The sequence below is a fragment of the Marmota monax genome, unplaced genomic scaffold (assembly GCF_021218885.2).
Source record: "Marmota monax isolate L192 unplaced genomic scaffold, Marmota_monax_Labrador192_F-V1.1 WCK01_AAM20220418_F8-fsc00007, whole genome shotgun sequence".
Classification (NCBI taxonomy): Eukaryota; Metazoa; Chordata; class Mammalia; order Rodentia; family Sciuridae; genus Marmota; species Marmota monax.
In genome coordinates, this window is record NW_026692781.1 from 9,132,829 (window position 1) to 9,152,519 (window position 19,691).

Here is a 19,691-nt window from a genome sequence, read left to right on the forward strand (position 1 = left end):
GCACTGCAGACAGAGACTTGTGTTTCTGGATGGTTCTCCCCAACAATGAAAGCCTAGATGTTGAATTCATTTGAATGGAAACAGTGCTTGCTGGCTTCCAAACTGCTCCTGCAAATCCCTGTCATGGGTGGTCTTGCTTCCTTTGATGGACAGAGCAGGGGAAACCTGATACTTCACATACCATGCCTCATAGGAGACCTTCACCAGAAGAACCCTTCGTGCTGTTTGGATTCGGGTGGTCTCAGGGTTTGGCTTACTCAGGGCCCTGGCAAAGCCTGCTATATCACAACTACGAAAAAATGTAAATACCCTTAAACACATGATTGTATGCCAGGTTTGTACTTTGTTTGGCTTGTTTTATGCATAGAAAGTAAGCAGACAGGAGACACTCACCAAAGCAAATGTTGGTGGTGGTGGGGGCGCTGGCGGGGGAGGGACAGGCATCTTGGATGGTTACGCTTTCAATAGTCTTGATAAATCTGAAAAGACAAAACACAGACATACGTTAGACTTTTTAGCAATACTCTGTTCTAATATTCCTCCCTGCTTTCCTACCAAAATGATAACCTTCATGCAGGTCAAATTTGTAAAAGGAACAGGATTAATTTGTTTTGAGAACTGCTCTGGAAGGGGGGGGGGGTGCTTCTAAACTGAGGTGCTTAAAGAGACTGGAAGTCAAATCCAGTGCTCAAACCTACTCAATTCCAGCCCCTTTGCTGCAGACCCCAGTAGAATGAAGGGGCCTTGGGGCCTGTAGCTGAGTCAGTAGGAAGCTTTTCATGAAAGTACTAGAAATCGCAAAGTGTAAACGTGACATACCATTGTTTTTATTTGGCTGCCTGTACTAAAACATGTTCGGCAACAAACTAACTCCCTCACCTCTTTGTGCTATTTAAAGCAATAAAAATTTTTGTTTTCAAAGTGAAAAAAAAATGTATCCTGGACAACTTTGATGGAAAAGAAACGCAGCAGAAGTGGCTCTCCTTCATCACTTGCTCCCACACAACTTTCTCTCTTGTTCCTCTCCTCTCAGCCCGCCTTGAACTGGTATCAGCATTTTAACGAGATCCCTAGGTGGTCCATAGGCACTGACATTTGAGAAGCCTTGTTGTAGAGTTTTGAGTCTTAAACCAGTTGGCAGCCTGGGACACTGACCTCCGTCCCAGTAACAATTTCCATGCCATATATGTCCCAAATTTCAAACAGCAGAATTATTTTTCTTTTATTCTCAATAGTCTTCTGATTGCAGAGAACCATTTCTTAGAACTTAAAATATTAATGTAGCTCCATCACTAAATGCTAAAGTGGAAAAATTTACACCTTGAAATAAAAACTTTCTACTGAAAGAATGCTGGATGGCTAGTTTTCTTTGAATACAAACAGAAGGGAGAAGCTAAAAGGACATTGTTGGACTTGTCACAGCCACTGGAAATCAAGAATGAAAACCAGTGAGAACAGTTTTTTCCAAGTGGGCTGTCTAGAAAAATGGAAATTTAAAAACATTCCACAGGGGGATCCAACATGGCGGCGAGAGGGGAGGCAGCGCTTTCAGTACCTCCTCAACAACGGGGTCAGAGAGACGCATGGATACGCTTAGATTCGACTTGCTGAGAAACTCCTAGCAAAATTCCACTAAAGAGAGACCGGCCGGGAATCGGTAGGATTTTTGGAGGTGACAGTCTGCGCTAGACGAGTGAATCTCCGCCACGCAGTGCAGAGGTCCAGACCCGCCAGCCGCTGCCCGCGCGACTCGGCGACTGTCGGCTGCCTGCACGCGGCCCCCGCGTCAGGGCGGATAGCCTCCGAGGCGCAGCGCAGCAGGAGCGGTGCAGGGACTCTAGGAAGAGGTCTCTCGCCAAGCCTTCATGAAATAGCGAACCGGGAGCTGAAACCAACCAGAGACAGACCAGTCCCACCCCTCCCTTCGGACACTCCGGCAAGGAGCCTGGGGCCCGCCATAGCAGAGAGGTGACATCACCAAAGTTCCGCCGACAGAATTCCTTCCCAGCGGAATCCACGTTAGCAGGTGTGTGACTCCCACCCCCTCCAGATACAAGCAGCCAGGAAACCTCGGTAATCTCTCCGGGGGCGTGTCTGTAGGGAAGCAGAGGGGATTCCAGATCCCCACCTCCCCTTAACACCAGCGGCGACACCCAAGATCTTAGCCGCCAGTTTCTGGGGGCGTGCCCACCAAAGGGGTCCGGAAAAATTAAACTGTTGGTTCCCAGATCACCCCACCACAGCACTGGGGCTTAGATGAATGACAGAGAGGGTGTTCATCGTTCGGGATATAGGACACGCGGTGGGGCTGCAAGTGTAATCAGATCCTTGGGGAACTGCCTCCGGTGAACAGGACCTGGCTGGCTGGCTGGGAGGAGGAACAGGGGGAGGGGCTGGATAAGTGAAAGGGCTCTGGACTAACAGGATTGAGAGACTCCCAGGAGCCACTGTACAGGGATTTCTGTCAGCACATAGAGGGCAGAAGCTCGGCTCAGAGGGCACAGCTCCGCCTATTGGAAGAGAAGAAAATGGGATTCAGCCATAGAACAGGGGATGCCAGCATGGCAGAGATCTGATGTCATCGGAGAGCGGCCGAGGAGAGAACTTCATCGGTGCCAGCGGCGACGGAAACAGTTGGTCCCCTGGTAGGGAGGGTGAGTCACAGATACCCGAGTCTCTCTCGCTTTGTCGTCGAGCCAGAGGGGAGGAGCGGGGCCGCCGCCCGCGCCCGCAAGGTAGGCAGACCTGCGACCAACCTGCAGATCAGGCCCAGCGGTCTGCAGGCGTGGTAGGAGGGGCAGGGCAGAGCCGCCGCCCGCGCCGGCAAGGTAAGCAGACCTGCGACAGACCGGCGGATCAGGCCCAGCGGCCTGCCAGCGTGGTACACACTTCACCCCAACTGGAGTAGGGGCAGAGCAGAGCCTTCGCCCGCGCCAAGATCAGGCCCAGCGGCCCGCCTGTGTGGTGGTCAAGTGACCCCAATTGGAGTGGGGGCGGAGCGGAACTGACACCCGTGCCCGCAAGGTGGGCAGACCGGCGACCAACCTGCAGATCAGGCCTAGCGGTCCCCGGGCGTGGTAGGAGGGGCAGGGCAGAGCCTTCGCCCCCACCTGCAAGGTAGGCAGACCTGCGACAGAACGGCGGATCAGGCCCAGGGGTCCGCGGTCGTGGTAGACACCTCACACCAATTGGAAGAGGGGCAGAGCAGAGCCCCCGCCCGCACCTGCAAGGGAGACTTTTCAACTATACAAGAGCAATATAAATATATGGGGGGGGGAAATTTCAAAAACACAACAGTTTCACCAAGAAGAAAGAAACGCAAGCAGTATGAAAAGACAAGGAAAGAAAGGACTACAAGCAATGCAGGTCAACTCAACTTTAGAAGAGGTAACAGCTGCAGCAGATGGAATGTCAGATAAAGAATTCAGGATATATATGCTTCAGATGATCTGGAGTATCAAGGAAGACATTAGACAGCAAAATCAGACAATGAAAGATCACTTCGACAAGGAATTACACAAACAAATCCAGGAAGCAAAGGATCAACTATACAGGGAGATAGAGGTTATAAAAAACAAACAAACAGAAATCCTAGAAATGCAGGAAGCAATAAACCAACTTAAAAACTCAATTGAGAATACTACCAGCAGAGTAGAACACTTAGAAGATAGAACATCAGACAATGAAGACAAAGTATTTCAACTTGAAAAGAACATAGACAGCTCAGCAAGACTGTTAAGAAACCATGAGCAGAACATCCAAGAAATATGGGATAACATTAAGAGACCAAACTTAAGAGTCATTGGGATACAGGAAGGTATAGAACTCCATACCAAAGGAATGAGCAATTTATTCAATGAAATAATACGAGAAAACTTCCCAGACTTGAAGAATGAGACAGAATCCCAAATTCTAGAAGCCTACAGGACGCCGAATGTGCAAAATTATAAGAGATCCACACCTAGACACATTATAATGAAGATGCCCAACATACAGAATAAGGAGAGAATTTTAAAAGCTACAAGAGAAAGGAAGCAGATTACATTTAGGGGCAAGCCAATCAGGATAACAGCTGATCTTTCAACACAGACTCTGAAAGCTAGAAGATCCTGGAATAACATATTTCAAACACTGAAAGAAAATGGGTTCCAACCAAGAATTGTGTATCCAGCGAAATTAAGCTTCAGGATGGAAGATGAAATTAAAACCTTCCACGACAAACAAAAGTTAAAAGAATATGCAGCTAGAAAACCATCTCTTCAAAACATCCTCGGCAAAACATTACAGGAAGAGGAAATGGAAAATAACAATGAAAACCAACAGTGGGAGGTAGGACAGTAAAGGGGGGGGGGATAATCATAGAGGAAAACAAACCATGTTTAGTAACATAAATAAACAAATATGGCTGGAACAACAACCCATATCTCAATAATAACCCTAAATGTTAATGGCTTAAACTCACCAATTAAGAGACACAGGCTAGTAGAATGGATCACAAAACAAGACCCAACAATATGCTGCCTACAGGAGACGCATTTGATAGGAAAAGACATACATAGGCTGAAGGTGAAAGGTTGGGAAAAATCATATCACTCATATGGACTTCGGAAACAAGCAGGAGTGTCCATACTCATATCAAATAAAATAGATTTCAAGCCAAAGTTAATCAAAAGGGATAAAGAGGGACACTACATACTGCTTAAGGGAACCATACACCAACAAGACATAACAATCATAAATATATATGCCCCAAACAATGGTGCAGCTATGTTCATCAAACAAACTCTTCACAAGTTCAAGAGTCTAATAGACCACCATACAATAATCATGGGAGACTTCAACACACCTCTCTCGCCACTGGACAGATCTTCCAAACAAAAGTTGAATAAGGAAACTATAGAACTCAATAACACAATTAATAACCTAGACTTAATTGACATATATAGAATATACCACCCAACATCAAGCAGTTACACTTTTTTCTCAGCAGCACATGGATCCTTCTCAAAAATAGATCATATATTATGTCACAGGGCAACTCTTAGACAATATAAAGGAGTAGAGATAATACCATGCATCCTATCTGATCATAATGGAATGAAACTGAAAATCAACGATAAAAGAAGGAAGGAAAAAGCATACATCACTTGGAGAATGAACAATAGGTTACTGAATGATCAATGGGTTATAGAAGACATCAAGGAGGAAATTAAAAAATTCTTAGAGATTAATGAAAACACAGACACAACATATCGGAATCTATGGGACACATTGAAAGCAGTTCTAAGAGGAAAATTCATTGCTTGGAGTTCATTCCTTAAAAAAAAGAAAAAACCAACAAATAAATGATCTCATACTTCATCTCAAAATCCTAGAAAAAGAAGAGCAAAACAACAGCAAAAGAAGTAGAAGGCAAGAAATAATTAAAATCAGAGCTGAAATTAATGAAATCGAAACAAAAGAAACAATTGAAAAAATTGACAAAACTAAAAGTTGGTTCTTTGAAAAAATAAACAAAATCGACAGACCCTTAGCCATGCTAGCGAAGAGAAGAGAGAGAACTCAAATTACTAGCATACGGGATGAAAAAGGCAATATCACAACAGACACTTCAGAAATACAGAAGATAATCAAAAATTATTTTGAATCCTTATACTCCAATAAATTAGAAGATAGTGAAGGCATAGATAAATTTCTTAAGTCATATGATCTGCCCAGATTGAGTCAGGAGGATATAGACAACCTAAACAGACCAATATCAATCGAGGAAATAGAAGAAACCATCAAAAGACTACCAACTAAGAAAAGCCCAGGACCGGATGGGTATACAGCAGAATTTTACAAAACCTTTAAAGAGGAACTAATACCAATACTTTTCAAGCTACTTCAGGAAATAGAAAAAGAGGGAGAACTTCCAAATTCATTCTACGAGGCCAACATCACCCTGATACCTAAACCAGACAAAGACACTTCAAAGAAAGAAAACTTCAGACCAATATCTCTAATGAACCTAGATGCAAAAATCCTCAATAAAATTCTGGCGAATCGGATACAAAAACATATCAAAAAAATTGTGCACCATGATCAAGTAGGATTCATCCCTGGGATGCAAGGCTGGTTCAATATACGGAAATCAATAAATGTTATTCACCACATCAATAGACTTAAAAATAAGAACCATATGATCATCTCGATAGATGCGGAAAAAGCATTTGACAAAGTACAGCATCCCTTTATGTTCAAAACTCTAGAAAAACTAGGGATAACAGGAACATACCTCAATATTGTAAAAGCAATCTATGCTAAGCCTCAGGCTAGCATCATTCTGAATGGAGAAAAATTGAAGGCATTCCCTCTAAAATCTGGAACAAGACAGGGATGCCCTCTTTCACCACTTCTGTTCAACATAGTTCTCGAAACGCTGGCCAGAGCAATTAGACAGACGAAAGAAATTAAAGGCATAAAAATAGGAAAAGAAGAACTTAAATTATCACTATTTGCAGATGATATGATTCTATACCTAGCAGACCCAAAAGGCTCTACAAAGAAACTATTAGAGCTAATAAATGAATTCAGCAAAGTGGCAGGATATAAAATCAACACGCATAAATCAAAGGCATTCCTGTATATCAGCGACAAATCCTCTGAAATGGAAATGAGGACAACCACTCCATTCACAATATCTTCAAAAAAAATAAAATACTTGGGAATCAACCTAACAAAAGAGGTGAAAGACTTATACAATGAAAACTACAGAACCCTAAAGAGAGAAATAGAAGAAGATCTTAGAAGATGGAAAAATATACCCTGTTCTTGGATAGGCAGAACTAACATCATCAAAATGGCGATATTACCAAAAGTTCTCTATAGGTTTAATGCAATGCCAATCAAAATCCCAACGGCATTTCTTGTAGAAATAGAGAAAGCAATCATGAAATTCATATGGAAAAATAAAAGACCCAGAATAGCAAAAACAATGCTAAGCAGGAAGTGTGAATCAGGCGGTATAGCGATACCAGACTTCAAACTATACTACAGAGCAATAGTAACAAAAACAGCATGGTACTGGTACCAAAACAGGCGGGTGGACCAATGGTACAGAATAGAGGACACAGAAACCAATCCACAAAACTACAACTATCTTATATTTGATAAAGGGGCTAAAAGCATGCAATGGAGGAAGGATAGCATCTTCAACAAATGGTGCTGGGAAAACTGGAAATCCATATGCAACAAAATGAAACTGAATCCCTTTCTCTCGCCATGCACAAAAGTTAATTCAAAATGGATCAAGGAGCTTGATATCAAATCAGAGACACGCCGTCTGATAGAAGAAAAAGTTGGCTACGATTTACATACTGTGGGGTCGGGCTCCAAATTCCTCAATAGGACACCCATAGCACAAAAGTTAATAACTAGAATCAACAAATGGGACTTACTCAAACTAAAAAGTTTTTTCTCAGCTAAAGAAACAATAAGAGAGGTAAATAGAGAGCCTACATCCTGGGAACAAATCTTTACTCCTCACACTTCGGATAGAGCCCTAATATCCAGAGTATACAAAGAACTCCAAAAATTAGACAATAAGATAACAAACAACCCAATCAACAAATGGGCCAAGGACCTGAACAGACACTTCTCAGAGGAGGACATACAATCAATCAACAAGTACATGAAAAAATGCTCACCATCTCTAGCAGTCAGAGAAATGCAAATCAAAACCACCCTAAGATACCATCTCACTCCAGTAAGATTGGCAGCCATTATGAAGTCAAACAACAACAAGTGCTGGCGAGGATGTGGGGAAAAGGGTACACTTGTACATTGCTGGTGGGACTGCAAATTGGTGCAGCCAATCTGGAAAGCAGTATGGAGATTTCTTGGAAAGCTGGGAATGGAGCCACCATTTGACCCAGCTATTCCCCTTCTCGGTCTATTCCCTAAAGACCTAAAAAGAGCATGCTACAGGGTCACTGCTACATCGATGTTCATAGCAGCTCAATTCACAATTGCAAGACTGTGGAACCAACCCAGATGCCCTTCAATAGACGAATGGATTAAAAAAATGTGGCATTTATACACAATGGAGTATTACTCTGCATTAAAAAATGACAAAATCATAGAATTTGCAGGGAAATGGATGGCACTAGAGCAGATTATGCTAAGTGAAGCTAGCCAATCCCTAAAAAACAAATGCCAAATGTCTTCTTTGATATAAGGAGAGTAACTAAGAACAGAGTAGGGACGAAGAGCATGAGAAGAAGATTAACATTAAACAGAGATGAGAGGTGGGAGGGAAAGGGAGAGAAAAGGGAAATTGCATGGAAATGGAAGGAGACCCTCAGGGTTATACAAAAGAACATACAAGAGGAAATGAGGGGAAAGGGAAAAATAATACAAGGGGGAGAAATGAAGGTCAGTAGAGGGGGTACAGAGAGAAGAGGGGAGGGGGGAGGGGGGGGATAGTAGAGGATAGGAAAGGTAGCAGAACACGACAGTCACTAGTATGGCAATATGTAAATCAATGGATGTGTAATTGATGTGATACTGCAATCTGTATATGGGCTAAAAATGGGAGTTCATAACCCACTTGAAGCAAAGTGTGAAAGATGATATATCAAGAACTATGTAATGTTTTGAACAGCCAACAATAATAAATAAATAAATAAATAAATAAATAAATAAATAAATAAATAAAAACATTCCACAGCAGCAGGAGCAGCTATCACTTCCTGAGCACTGGTGGATCCAGGCGCTTTATCTGCGCTGCCACTAATGCCTACAGCACCAGGGCAAGCTAGCGAGACTGCTCATTCATAGCAGAGGACGCAAGACTCAGATAAATGACCGTTCACTAGCGGGCTCCACGGCAATTCATTCAAATCGGCCCCTTTGGTGCCTGCCCCTCTCCTGGGCCACCCTACCTTGCTTTGTTCCCACCAGTTCAAGCATTTTCAGGGAGGCTAGCTAGTGCTGCAGCTCACCTGTTAACTAGCTGGAAAGATGTTTTTAAGTAAGATACTGTCTCAGACAAGGATTCTTTTCAAATGTGTTCCTTAAACTGTTTTTTCCTGCATGACAGCAATCCATACCCCATGGGGCCAATTAGGCACTGTAAGCAGGGTTGGGCGCCCTTATGAAGGGGGCTCTCCTGCTGTGGAAGACCTTCAGAGGCCTTGGGGCTGGTGGTCCTCCAGGACCAGGATGAAGGACAGGAGTCTGAAGCTGAACTCAGGCCTGACTATGAAGGATGATGAAGCCAAAGCAACAGTATTAACAGTTGGAGAAGGCAGCTTACCAAGGCAGGGGGTAACCTGGTCTGCCTGGTGGGCCGGAGAGATGGGTTTCATGGCACAGTTCATCCATGAGTTTGATCCATATGATGTTACTCAAGACTCTTATTTTGTCTGATTTCACGTTAACCAACATGAAATCTGTCATCCTATCCTAATTTAGGAATGATGGATTCTGGCCAACTAACAGGAACCCCCTGTGGGCTTGGTTCTCATGAGTCAGTTTCTGGTTACAGAAATCAAATTGAATTTCTATACTGCACAGCTCAGGGACCACTGCAAATGGGGACTCTTTCAGGATGCCTTCAAAGGCCTCCTTCGTTATTCTACAATCTTTGCTGTTACAGTTTTAGTACTGTCTGTGCACAAACTGGTTTATAAATAAACTTCTGGACCACATTTGTAGGGGTGGCAGGTAGGGGGAACTGAGCTAACCAGAAGGCTAGTGTGAGAGAATCCACAATGGACTTGGCTGGGACTGGGGTCAGGGTCAAGGCCATGGCCAGCTTGCAGAAACACACAGTCAAAACCAAGTATAAGAAACTATCAAAGGCTTTAGGGTCTTGCATGAAGTAGGGCTGTCATTTCCTGGCTACCTTAGATCAACAGGGAAGAGGATCTATGAGTGCCTGCTCTCACTTTCTAAGGCCAATGCAAAACTAAGCTCTCTCTTCACTCTTCTGTGCCTGAGGACCTTTGTTGCCATTTTTTCCATCTGCATCTCTCACTGATTTCCAGATGAACTATTCTCACACTCACTTTAATACTAAGTCTGCCACACACTCCTTGCTCCTTCCTAGCTGAGTAGCTGCTGGGCAGAGTCTGAACTACTCTGGGCTAGGCTGTGAGGAGAGTCTCCAATCCTGTCATTCACCACACAGATCAAAGAAGACCAATTTTACATCTCACCATCCTGGGCCTGCTGCCAGACCCACTTGACTATCTTCCCACCAGACTGTGGACTATACCAGTCTCCCCATTAGCTGGCACAAAGTAAGGTTCTCACTAAATATGTGTGGAGTGAGAACCAAAGATCACATACACAGGCCAAGTTCTTGCCACCAGAATGGCTCTTAACCTCATCCCACCTGCACTGTGAGGTGATGGGCAAAGAATCAGCACTATGTTACGGGGCTTGCTAGCACTAAATACTGGGATTTGCTTTCCTTACAGCTCTGACTTCTCCAGTGAAGTAAAACCCCAATGTCTGGGAGGCACAGGGGGATTCCCTGATTCCACAGAGTTAACAGCTCACATCAGAATCAGAGATAGGCCTTTCTAAAGGGTCTTGATACTAGAGAAAGACCCTAACTGACTACGCATTCCTGCCTGGATTCTCATACCCACAGAGTCCAGGGGTAGAATCAGGGTCTCCTGAATGCAAATAAAGAAAAGTACAAATTATTTAATATATCCTTCCATTACAAATGCAGACCACCAATCACAGTGCCCCTAGACTCCTTCACCAATGTTTTTTCACAGAGTACTTCCACGTCATAGTACAAGTGTTGCAGATCTCTTTTGAAATTCTGGCAATGTTTATATCTTGTTGCTTAAACTATTAGTAAAGAAGGGTGTATTTCACTGCAATTAATTTCCTTTGTAATCCTCTGTATTTTATGAGCTTATAAACAGTCATAGAAGGAGACCTTTGGATTTTACCAGACACCAGTATGGTCTCAGGAATGAAAAAATGAGAACATGAGACCTGAGTCAAGTGAATGTGGTTCTGAATCCTTACTCTCCGGCCTATTAGCCTGGGTCTAGAACTGAACTTCTCTGAGCCTTCCTTTCCCTTCTGTTAAGTGGACAGTTGCTGGGAAAACAAAATGAACTGTTGTGTGTCAGGTTTCAGCAGAGTTTTGGAGAGTAAGGCATCAGTGGATGGGTCAAGGATCTGTCCTCCCTAATGGTGAGGACAGATCCTGCTGGTATGCAGGCTGCTGAGCACCTGGCAGAGGAGGGACAGACCTGGGGTGAGTGGTGGGGAGGGCCGGCTTTGCCTTCTATGTCTGTAAATAGAGCTGCACCAGGTAAAAAAGGCATAAAAAGGCAGCCAGGCCACCAGGCCTCCAGAGCTCCGCTGGGTTCTTCCCTCAGGAGAAGGCAGCATGGCAGGAAGGAGCAGCTATCAGGGGGCCAAAAGCGGCCCCTGAACCAGGGAAAGGCCTAGGCCATTGGATCCCACAGTGCAGTCTGTCTTCTCCTGCATCAGAATCAGCTGTCTTGTCCTGCTGCCCACCCTGTTAGAGTCCCCACAGTCGGCCAATCACAGACCTCACCATGTGTGGAGCCTTGTCCTCCTACTCAACCCATCCCAGGCACTGAACTTTTAAAAACATACTTTTAGATTTAATTTCATTAAAAAAATCATTTCGATGCTTAAATAACTTTCATCACAGGGAGACGAGCCACACTTTCTCAAATGTTCACCTGTTTTACATTGCTAACTAAGAAAACTCCAGGGTGGAAAAGGTTTGTTTTCACACACAGACTTAGGAACTGAATTATGTCCCCTGCAAATTCATTTGCTGAAGTCCTAACCCTTAGTACTTCAAAATGTGACTGTGTTTGGAGACAGGGCTTTAAAGAGGTGATCAAATTAAAAGTAGGACTATTAGGGTAGAGTTGAATTTAGTGCTACTGATGTCCTTATAAGAACAGAAAGAGACACCAGGGACATACACAGGCAGAGAAAGACTATGAACAGATAAAGTAAGAAGGAGCCCTCTGCAAGCCAAGGAGAATCTTCAGCAGAAACTAACCCTAACTCAGACCTTGATCTTGGACTTCTAGCCTCCAGAATTGTGAAAAAACAAATTTCTGTTACTTGAGCCACATAGTCTATGGGATATTGTCATGGCAGCCATAGGAAATTAATATACACTATTTTAACATTGTTTTGTTAACATTGTTTTAACACTGTTTTGCATTGTTTATTATCCATTGTGGAAATAGGACAATGACTTTGAATACAATACCCATCAATTGATTTCTTACTCACAATATATCTGGACTGTCAAGATGTTAGAGAATTAAAAAAAAAAAATCAGCCTGACACTTAGTATATGAGTGGTTGTCAAAGCTTTATCTAATAACTAAATGAATCATCCAGGAATCATCGAATTTTAGATGAAGAACAGTTGAGGGGAGGTAAAGGATCTGCCATTTTTTTTAAAAAAGTTATTTTCCAAGTCCTTTATTTTATTTGTTTATATATGGTGCTGAGGATCGAACCCAGTGCTTAACAGGTGCTAGGCAAGTGCTCTACCGCTGAGCCACAACCTCAGCCCAGGATCTGCCATTTTATAAAGAAGTTATAAGTTAAGAGAACAGAGCAGAATATTTTGCATAAGTGACTTAAAAACTATTGGTTGGTATGGATGTGCACACATGCAGAGTACACATCAATATCAAGCAATTCTAGAATGTCTTAGATCTGTGAATGAACTGGTTGGCATCTTTGGTTTTACTATAACACAACATCATGGTTTAATACTCACATTAGACCTCATCACATGCCCAGACCAATGTGGGCATCTTGAAGCCTGGACCCATTCACTAACCATTTCATGTAGGGTAATAGGAACACCTTGTGAGAAACAGTGTCACTAGCCTACTCCCTGCTCCAGAGGGGACTTAGTCTACCCAATTGTGTGGCCAACTAGAGGCTCAACCATAGCCCACATTTCAGTCCAGACATTCACCAGGAAACTCAGGGTTTCTACTTCAATATGCTAAGAAAGTAGAATTATTCCTGAAAGTACAGTGATTGATCTTAGAATTGAGACAATTGACTATTTAAATAAATAAATTCTTAGTTTTCATAACCAACTTAAAATTAATTCTAGAACTCACTGCGTGAGGCCCAAACTACAGGATGGCTTGAGAGGAGAGATTTCCAACGTCCCCCAATGGAAAGAGCTGTCACTCCTCAGAAGGTGAGTCTCGAGCCCTGGGGGACGGGTTCTATCAGAGAAGACAAGAACCAGCTTTGCCAGTTGTTTAATCACTACTATGGACTATTTGAAAAAATAAAGCATTTTGCTTTATAAATCATGCCCAACATCACTGTTAGATACTATGCTAACTAAAATATTGGAGGAAAAGTAAACACCTCCCATCCCCAAATACTTGAATCAATGGAAAAGCATCTTATTTGCTCTGTGGGGTAGGAGTGGGGAGGGTGTCACAGAAATAATACAGTGGGACAGATCTGAGGTCCACTGCTCTTTTCCCTCATTATTTTCTGTTGTCTTATTTTTATTTACATTCCTTTATATTTTACTTTATAATTTTCTTCATTTATTTTCACACATGTACTTCTTGTGTATTCTTGGCTTCTTTGGCTAGATTTTTATTGTTGTTGTTGTTGTTGTTGTTTTCTCCTGCTTCCACAAGGAGCATTGTGGAGAACAGTAGTCAACACAAAAAAGAAAATAAAACACAAAAGTGGTATTTGCTACTGATGGAAGCATTCAATAATGATTAAATGTTAGATGAAAAAGTTGGGGGTAAATGACACCCAGAGACAGCTCTTGTTATTATGACACATACCCTTCTAGCTTATAAATATATGTATATACCCTCCCTTGGTTCCCTGTCTCTTGTTTTCTCTCTCCCTCTTCTCTCTCTCTCTCTCTCTCTCTCACACACACACACACACACACACACAATTGTTTGACCAAAAGATAGTAATAGAAGGAAATTTATACTACATGTAACTCAACAGTGTTTCAAGGCTCAAATTCATATTGAATTATTAGAACCATAAAAAATAATTTCAAAGGCATTCATTACAAAAGCATTGAATCCACCCCAAGATAACCTGAAACAAATAAAATAATTTACCAAACTCACATTGCTGCTAAAATCCTGAATTTTAAAAAGCCCATAGATTTGGGATTCCGGATCAAAATTATTCTTGATTCTCTTCTTTATACTGACCATGATGCAAACTTAGATATCTTTAAGATGTGAAAACCATTAGAACTAGTTAAGATGAATTTGGCTTTGTTCTTCAACTTCCTGTAAAAAGGCTCAACAGGAAAATCGATGCTCACAGTAAACCACAGTCATCCTGTTTCTTTAACACGATCTTTTCACAGCTGCAGTGGCGCATAGTTTCTATTTTATGATATAAGTCACTGTGCAACATCTCTGCCTCCCCACCCCACAAGCTCTTGTTGTTTGACCATTTAGAAACTCTTAATACCTTTGCAGAAAGGTTTGTTGCTGTTATCTATTCCTCTCCTCCTCAGGCTGAAGGTCCTTGCTCAGAGCAATGAGGCAATCAAAACGAGAAAAAACAGAAAAGGCAGCTACACCAAAGAGGAAGCAACATGTAGAGAAGAGAAGCCAGCTTTCCTTTGTAAGCAAATCAACAGCCTCACCCAGTTATTTATCATCGTTATTCTCCATTTGCGCTAAATGTAGAAAACACAGTTGCCTTGCCCTGACTCCCTCGTTTCTCAAACTGTACTTGCCCTTTTCTGGGTTGATCAGCAATTAAAGCAATAGCTTAAGTGACTCTGCCTAGGTTATCTTCTCAATGACAAAGGTTTATGTCTCTGCAGTAGAGGGTACTGGCTACTTTAGAAATGCTTCTCTTAGAATTCTTGTAGACAGCCAGTTGATTTACCTGGGGTGGTGGGGGGAGGTGGTGAAAAGCATTTTTCACAGAAGACATTTTGAAGCATCTATAATGTTATTAAGATTGGCTAGGAACTTGGACACAAACTCACAATTTTACCCTAAGAGTCACTGCTGGGAAAAGAAAAGTTGCTCTGAAGTAAAATTACTTTTAAATTTATTATACATAATTAACTTCAAAATTAATACAAATTCACCCCTTTCGTGGTGAGAAAATGAAGTTTAGTTGGGTGATTAAGGTACCTGTCATTTAACTGTGGGTGGGGAAAGGAAACCCTGTTTTGCTTTATCCGTGTACTAAAAAGTGTCAGTTTTTTACCCATGACTTCCAGTATTTTCCAAGTACTCTCTTTAAGGGGCTCAAATCTCAATGCTACCGTCTTCCTAAATCATCAGCACCACATTGACTTATCCTGGGGAATAAGATCTGTCCCTGTTCCCCAGCACTCACAACACCTATAGGTCAACATACTTGGTATATTGTATTCATTTTATCTTTGAGAGTATAACCTTGTAACATAAGCAGAAGGGTCACCAAATTTACTTCTGAAAAGAGCAAAAGATTCAGGAAAATATCTTACTTGAGATTCATCATTTTAAAGATAATAACTACTGCTGTAATTATTTAAACAAAACATTTGTGATCCCAGATTCCCAGGACTGGAAAGAATCTCCAGAAATTGTGCAATTTATCACCTTGGCTTCAGGCTGCAGCTTGTGAAAAGAGCTCTTGAAATTCAGAAAACTTCCTCCACACCCAGCTGTTAGGTGGCCTTGGGCAAATTGCCTGGCCTAAGTTCAGTTTCTACAATAAAATGGGGACAGTAGTACCTACTTAATAGGGTGAAGAGTTAAATGAGGCAGTGCTTAATAAGTATTAGCCATTTGTTAAAAATAAAATAAGCAAAAGTAAAGAGCATAACCCTTGCTAAGTGGCTGGTAGATGAAAGAGAAAACAGGAGCTGACTTAAAGCTCAGCCCACGTGTGTCCACCCAAACTCCCAGATCACAGAAGAATGGTAAAAGGACACGTGCATAAAGTGCACTTTTAATCTCTCAGAAAAGCATACTGATTAAGGCATTTCTTATTCTAGTATTTCTTTTTCAGTTTTAATTTTTAGGACTGAAGGTCACAAAATACAGACAGGCATTTTATACCCTTCAAAAGGGCATAAAACTCCAAGAGTCCCAGAATTAGGTAGCTCACTTCCTCTTACGTTTTATCATAGGCTGGGAACTTCCAGCCTATAGGCCAGATCTAGAATTTGATTTCTCAACAATCAGTGAAATTGCTGCAGAACCCTGGGAGTAAGTTTCCCCTCAGGGGGTTTCTGAACATTCTAGTTCTTCCACAGTCGGCCACGACTCAACGTTTATGTGGTAGAGCAGTTAGAGAGCTCTGAACAAGGAACCCAAGGAGAAACTTTCCAAAGAGTGCAAAAAAGCTGACTGTGGTTTTAGGTAAATTCTTTAACCTCTTCAGACCTATAAAAAAAAGAGTTGTGACTAGACCATCTTCCACTTCAAAACTTTATGAAGCTAACACGTAACACTCTACAATTGGCAGTTCAGATGAATTTTGAGTATGGGTTCCACACAGACCCCCAAACCTTTCCTTGCTTCTCATCCTCCTCTAACCATCCTATCCTAGTCTTCCCCATTCCCCAGCCCATCTCTCTCTACAAAGCTGTTCTATTTTCCTAAATTAGAATTTTTCTGCAGACTTTTCTTCATCTATAACATCTCAATTTGTAATGTATGCACTAGTTATGCCATCAAGTTATTCAAAAGAACTTATTAACTAAAGTTGTATGTGCTCTTCTAATTTAATTTTTTTTAGTTGTTGATGAACCTTTATTTTTTATTTATTTATATGCAGTGCTGAGAATTGAACCTAGTGCCTCACCCGTGCCAGGCAAGGGTTCCACCATTGAGCCAAAACCCCAGCTCCCTCCTACTTTTTAAAGCTTTATTGTATATTCCTCGGAGGGGAAAAGGGTGTGTAAGTCAAGCTGCTTTCTCAAACATAACCAAGATAATTTTCTTAACGCAAAATAGTATCCTAATCCTGTTCTGTAGCTTTCTGACTACATGGCTTGAATCTTTTAAATGATTTTTTTTGCCAAAATATTATTTATATTAAATATAAATAGTTGTAATAAATGCTATAGAATTTTATTTGGAGTAGTAGTCGTGCCCTGCCCTATTTCGATATGGATAGAATTATTCTAAAAGACTAGAGGTCTTTTCCCTAACAGACTCTGCTTAGAAATGGTTTCTTTTGGGAGTTGAACTTAACACATCTGCAGCAACAGCTTCTTTCCAAGTTGGTTCCTTACTTTTGTCTGAAACTGCCAAGGACTCCCTCTACTTTAAAGCCCTATGGTCATGGGCCAAACTGAGGAGTCAAAGGTAGCTGTGTCGACAACAAACTGTACCTTTTTCCAAAGGACATGTTTTCTGATCTCTAGATCCAAATCTGTCCAATGGTCAGGAAAATTCTACTTCAAATCTTGCTTACAGCTTGGCTAAAAACACAAGTTGTCAATCACCCACAATCACCAAAATGGGCAACAGGAAAAAAAATCACATGGTCTTCTACCGAAAAGTTAAATAATTGCATCTCCACATATGATGGCCCATTAAAAACCGTTTAGTTCTTCCCTCTCACTGATAAAATAAATTCAGTTTGAATACGATTTCTCTTACCGTTAAAAGGAACTGTAGGAAGGCATTATCAGGGACACAGGCAGACAGAGAACAAGCAAGACATGAGCTGAGAGAGAAAACCACCCCTGAACAAGGCATCATCTTCCAAAGCAGAGATGGGGTCCTGCCTGGTCAGCCATTTTGGACCAGCTCTGGCCTGTTCAGTGTGACACACTGAGTCAGAGGCAGACGTCCTTCTGTGGTATTCGCTTCCTGTCTGATTAATTTGTTGTTTGTTCCTTCCTCCTTTGCTACAGAAAAAGAAACTAGATTGACTTTACTTAAGAAAGCAAGCAAAGAAAAAAGAACAAATTTAAAAATAATTGAACGTCTCTCCTCCCCACAGTGTATAATACAGCATCCATGCAGGGGCAAGGAGGGCTCAGCATCTCCATCCAGTCAGCCAGCAGCCCCCCAGCTTTCCAGACACCTCAACAAAGACAACTGCTCACAGAGGTTGAGATTCCTCCACAAAAATTCTTTGAAAGCATCACTCTCAATTCTGAGTTTTCCATTTAGTAATAATAAGAAGAGTCACTTAAGAAATAAAAGCTCTTAAACGCACTGATAATTAGTCTAAGTGATCCTCACTTACAGAACATTCCAGTGTGCGGGGAGAAAGTAACAAATGTAGATGAAGAAAGCAGGTCAGGTGTGTGAAGGCAAATGAGTTTTGAGATGTGATCTGGGTGCCTAAGTCAGGATATGTGACACACAGTCCAAGCTGGCTGCAGACCCATGGCTTTGTAGGCCCAAATGTTTTGTTTACACCCTCCATACTTAGTGGGATAACAATAACTCTCTCAGAAGATGCTTGACAAAAGCATTCAGAAAAAGAGGGTAGTCAGAAGGAGTCAGATTTTTCGCTTTAAAGGTAGATTCAGAAATGTATGATATGTCAAGATCATTGTAATGTTTTGAGCAACTAATTAAAAAAAATAAAGGTAGATTCAGTGGAACATGTACAGACAATGGTATATATCAGAATCTTGACTTATGTATAGAACAATATGAAAATGCTCAACTTTTTCTTGACCCACCTGAAAGTTTCAGACTTATATTTGTAACACATACAGTGTAAGTCTGAGAAAACAGAATCAGTTGAAAGGATGAAAAACAGATGCATATTTCAGAAATGAACTTCATTGTAAAATGTGCATGATGAGTACTGATTCTGCTGGGTTCTGAGCAAAGAAGTGTGTAAGTTGTTTGCAAACTGAGAGGCCTGGGCTACACCCAAAGTTCTCAACTCAGTCACTGTAGGGAGATGCTCAGAAGCATTTTCAGTTTGGGGTGGGGCGAAGTGGGTGGGACTCGTGGGAGGAGGGGCCTGTGGGATTCAGTGGGTGTGGCCAGGAATATGAGATTTCCTATGGTGCTCAGGATAGTCTCATTCCAAATACCAAAAGTACTCTTACTGAGGAGTACTGGGATGGATGACTTCTAAGGTTTCTTTCAAACTCTGAATTCTCTGAGATGCTTGTTGAATTTCAGGAGTAGTTTCAAGATGCCAGGTCATGGGCACAATTCCTGGAAGTGGAGCATCCAAGGATTGGTGACTGAGAGTCTTCTCTACTTTGCCTGGAGCCACCTGAAGGCAAGGATTGTATTCCTCTTGTCTAAAGTAGGGCCTGGAGTTCAGGGGACACTTAATACAGAAATAAATACAGGAATGAGGCTGGACACAGTTAGAGGTCTGCAGCTATCATCAACTTCCTCCTCCACAAACCCTTGGGACAACAGAAACTTGATCAACTCAAAAACTTAAATGCCTGAGTGAATCTTTGGGGAAGTCTAAATATAGCTGGATCTAAAAAGAGAACATGGCAATTATGATGATTTCTCTATGTATTTACAGAATTATTTTGACATTCACTAGGTGAGGCACCCCAAACACACACACACACACATACACACACACACACTTAGTACACACACTGTTCATGGCTACTCCTGTCCATTAGTGAAAGCTCAATAAGTACACAGCATGTCACCTAAAGGTAGAAGCCCCCCAGCAATGCAAGGGAGGAGCTGTGT

At 41.9% G+C, this 19,691-nt stretch overlaps 1 protein-coding gene across 10 annotated transcripts in view; it reads right to left on the reverse strand.

Moving 5' to 3' along the window:
• The window catches only part of Wipf1 (WAS/WASL interacting protein family member 1), a 122,935-nt gene that overhangs the window by 25,439 nt on the left and 77,805 nt on the right, over positions 1 to 19,691 (reverse strand). For 6 of the 10 annotated variants that reach the window (XM_046447208.2, XM_046447209.2, XM_046447203.2 and 3 more), the window contains one exon: positions 394 to 479. In XM_046447208.2, coding sequence (XP_046303164.1) covers positions 394 to 444 — 51 coding nt within the window. In that variant the 5' untranslated portion in view covers positions 445 to 479. Of the gene's footprint in view, positions 1 to 393; positions 480 to 14,153; positions 14,340 to 14,508; positions 14,626 to 15,641; positions 15,751 to 17,654; positions 17,866 to 19,691 lie in introns of those variants that run through there. The other 4 variants (XM_046447212.2, XM_046447202.2, XM_046447211.2 and 1 more) reach the window with 4 other exon arrangements.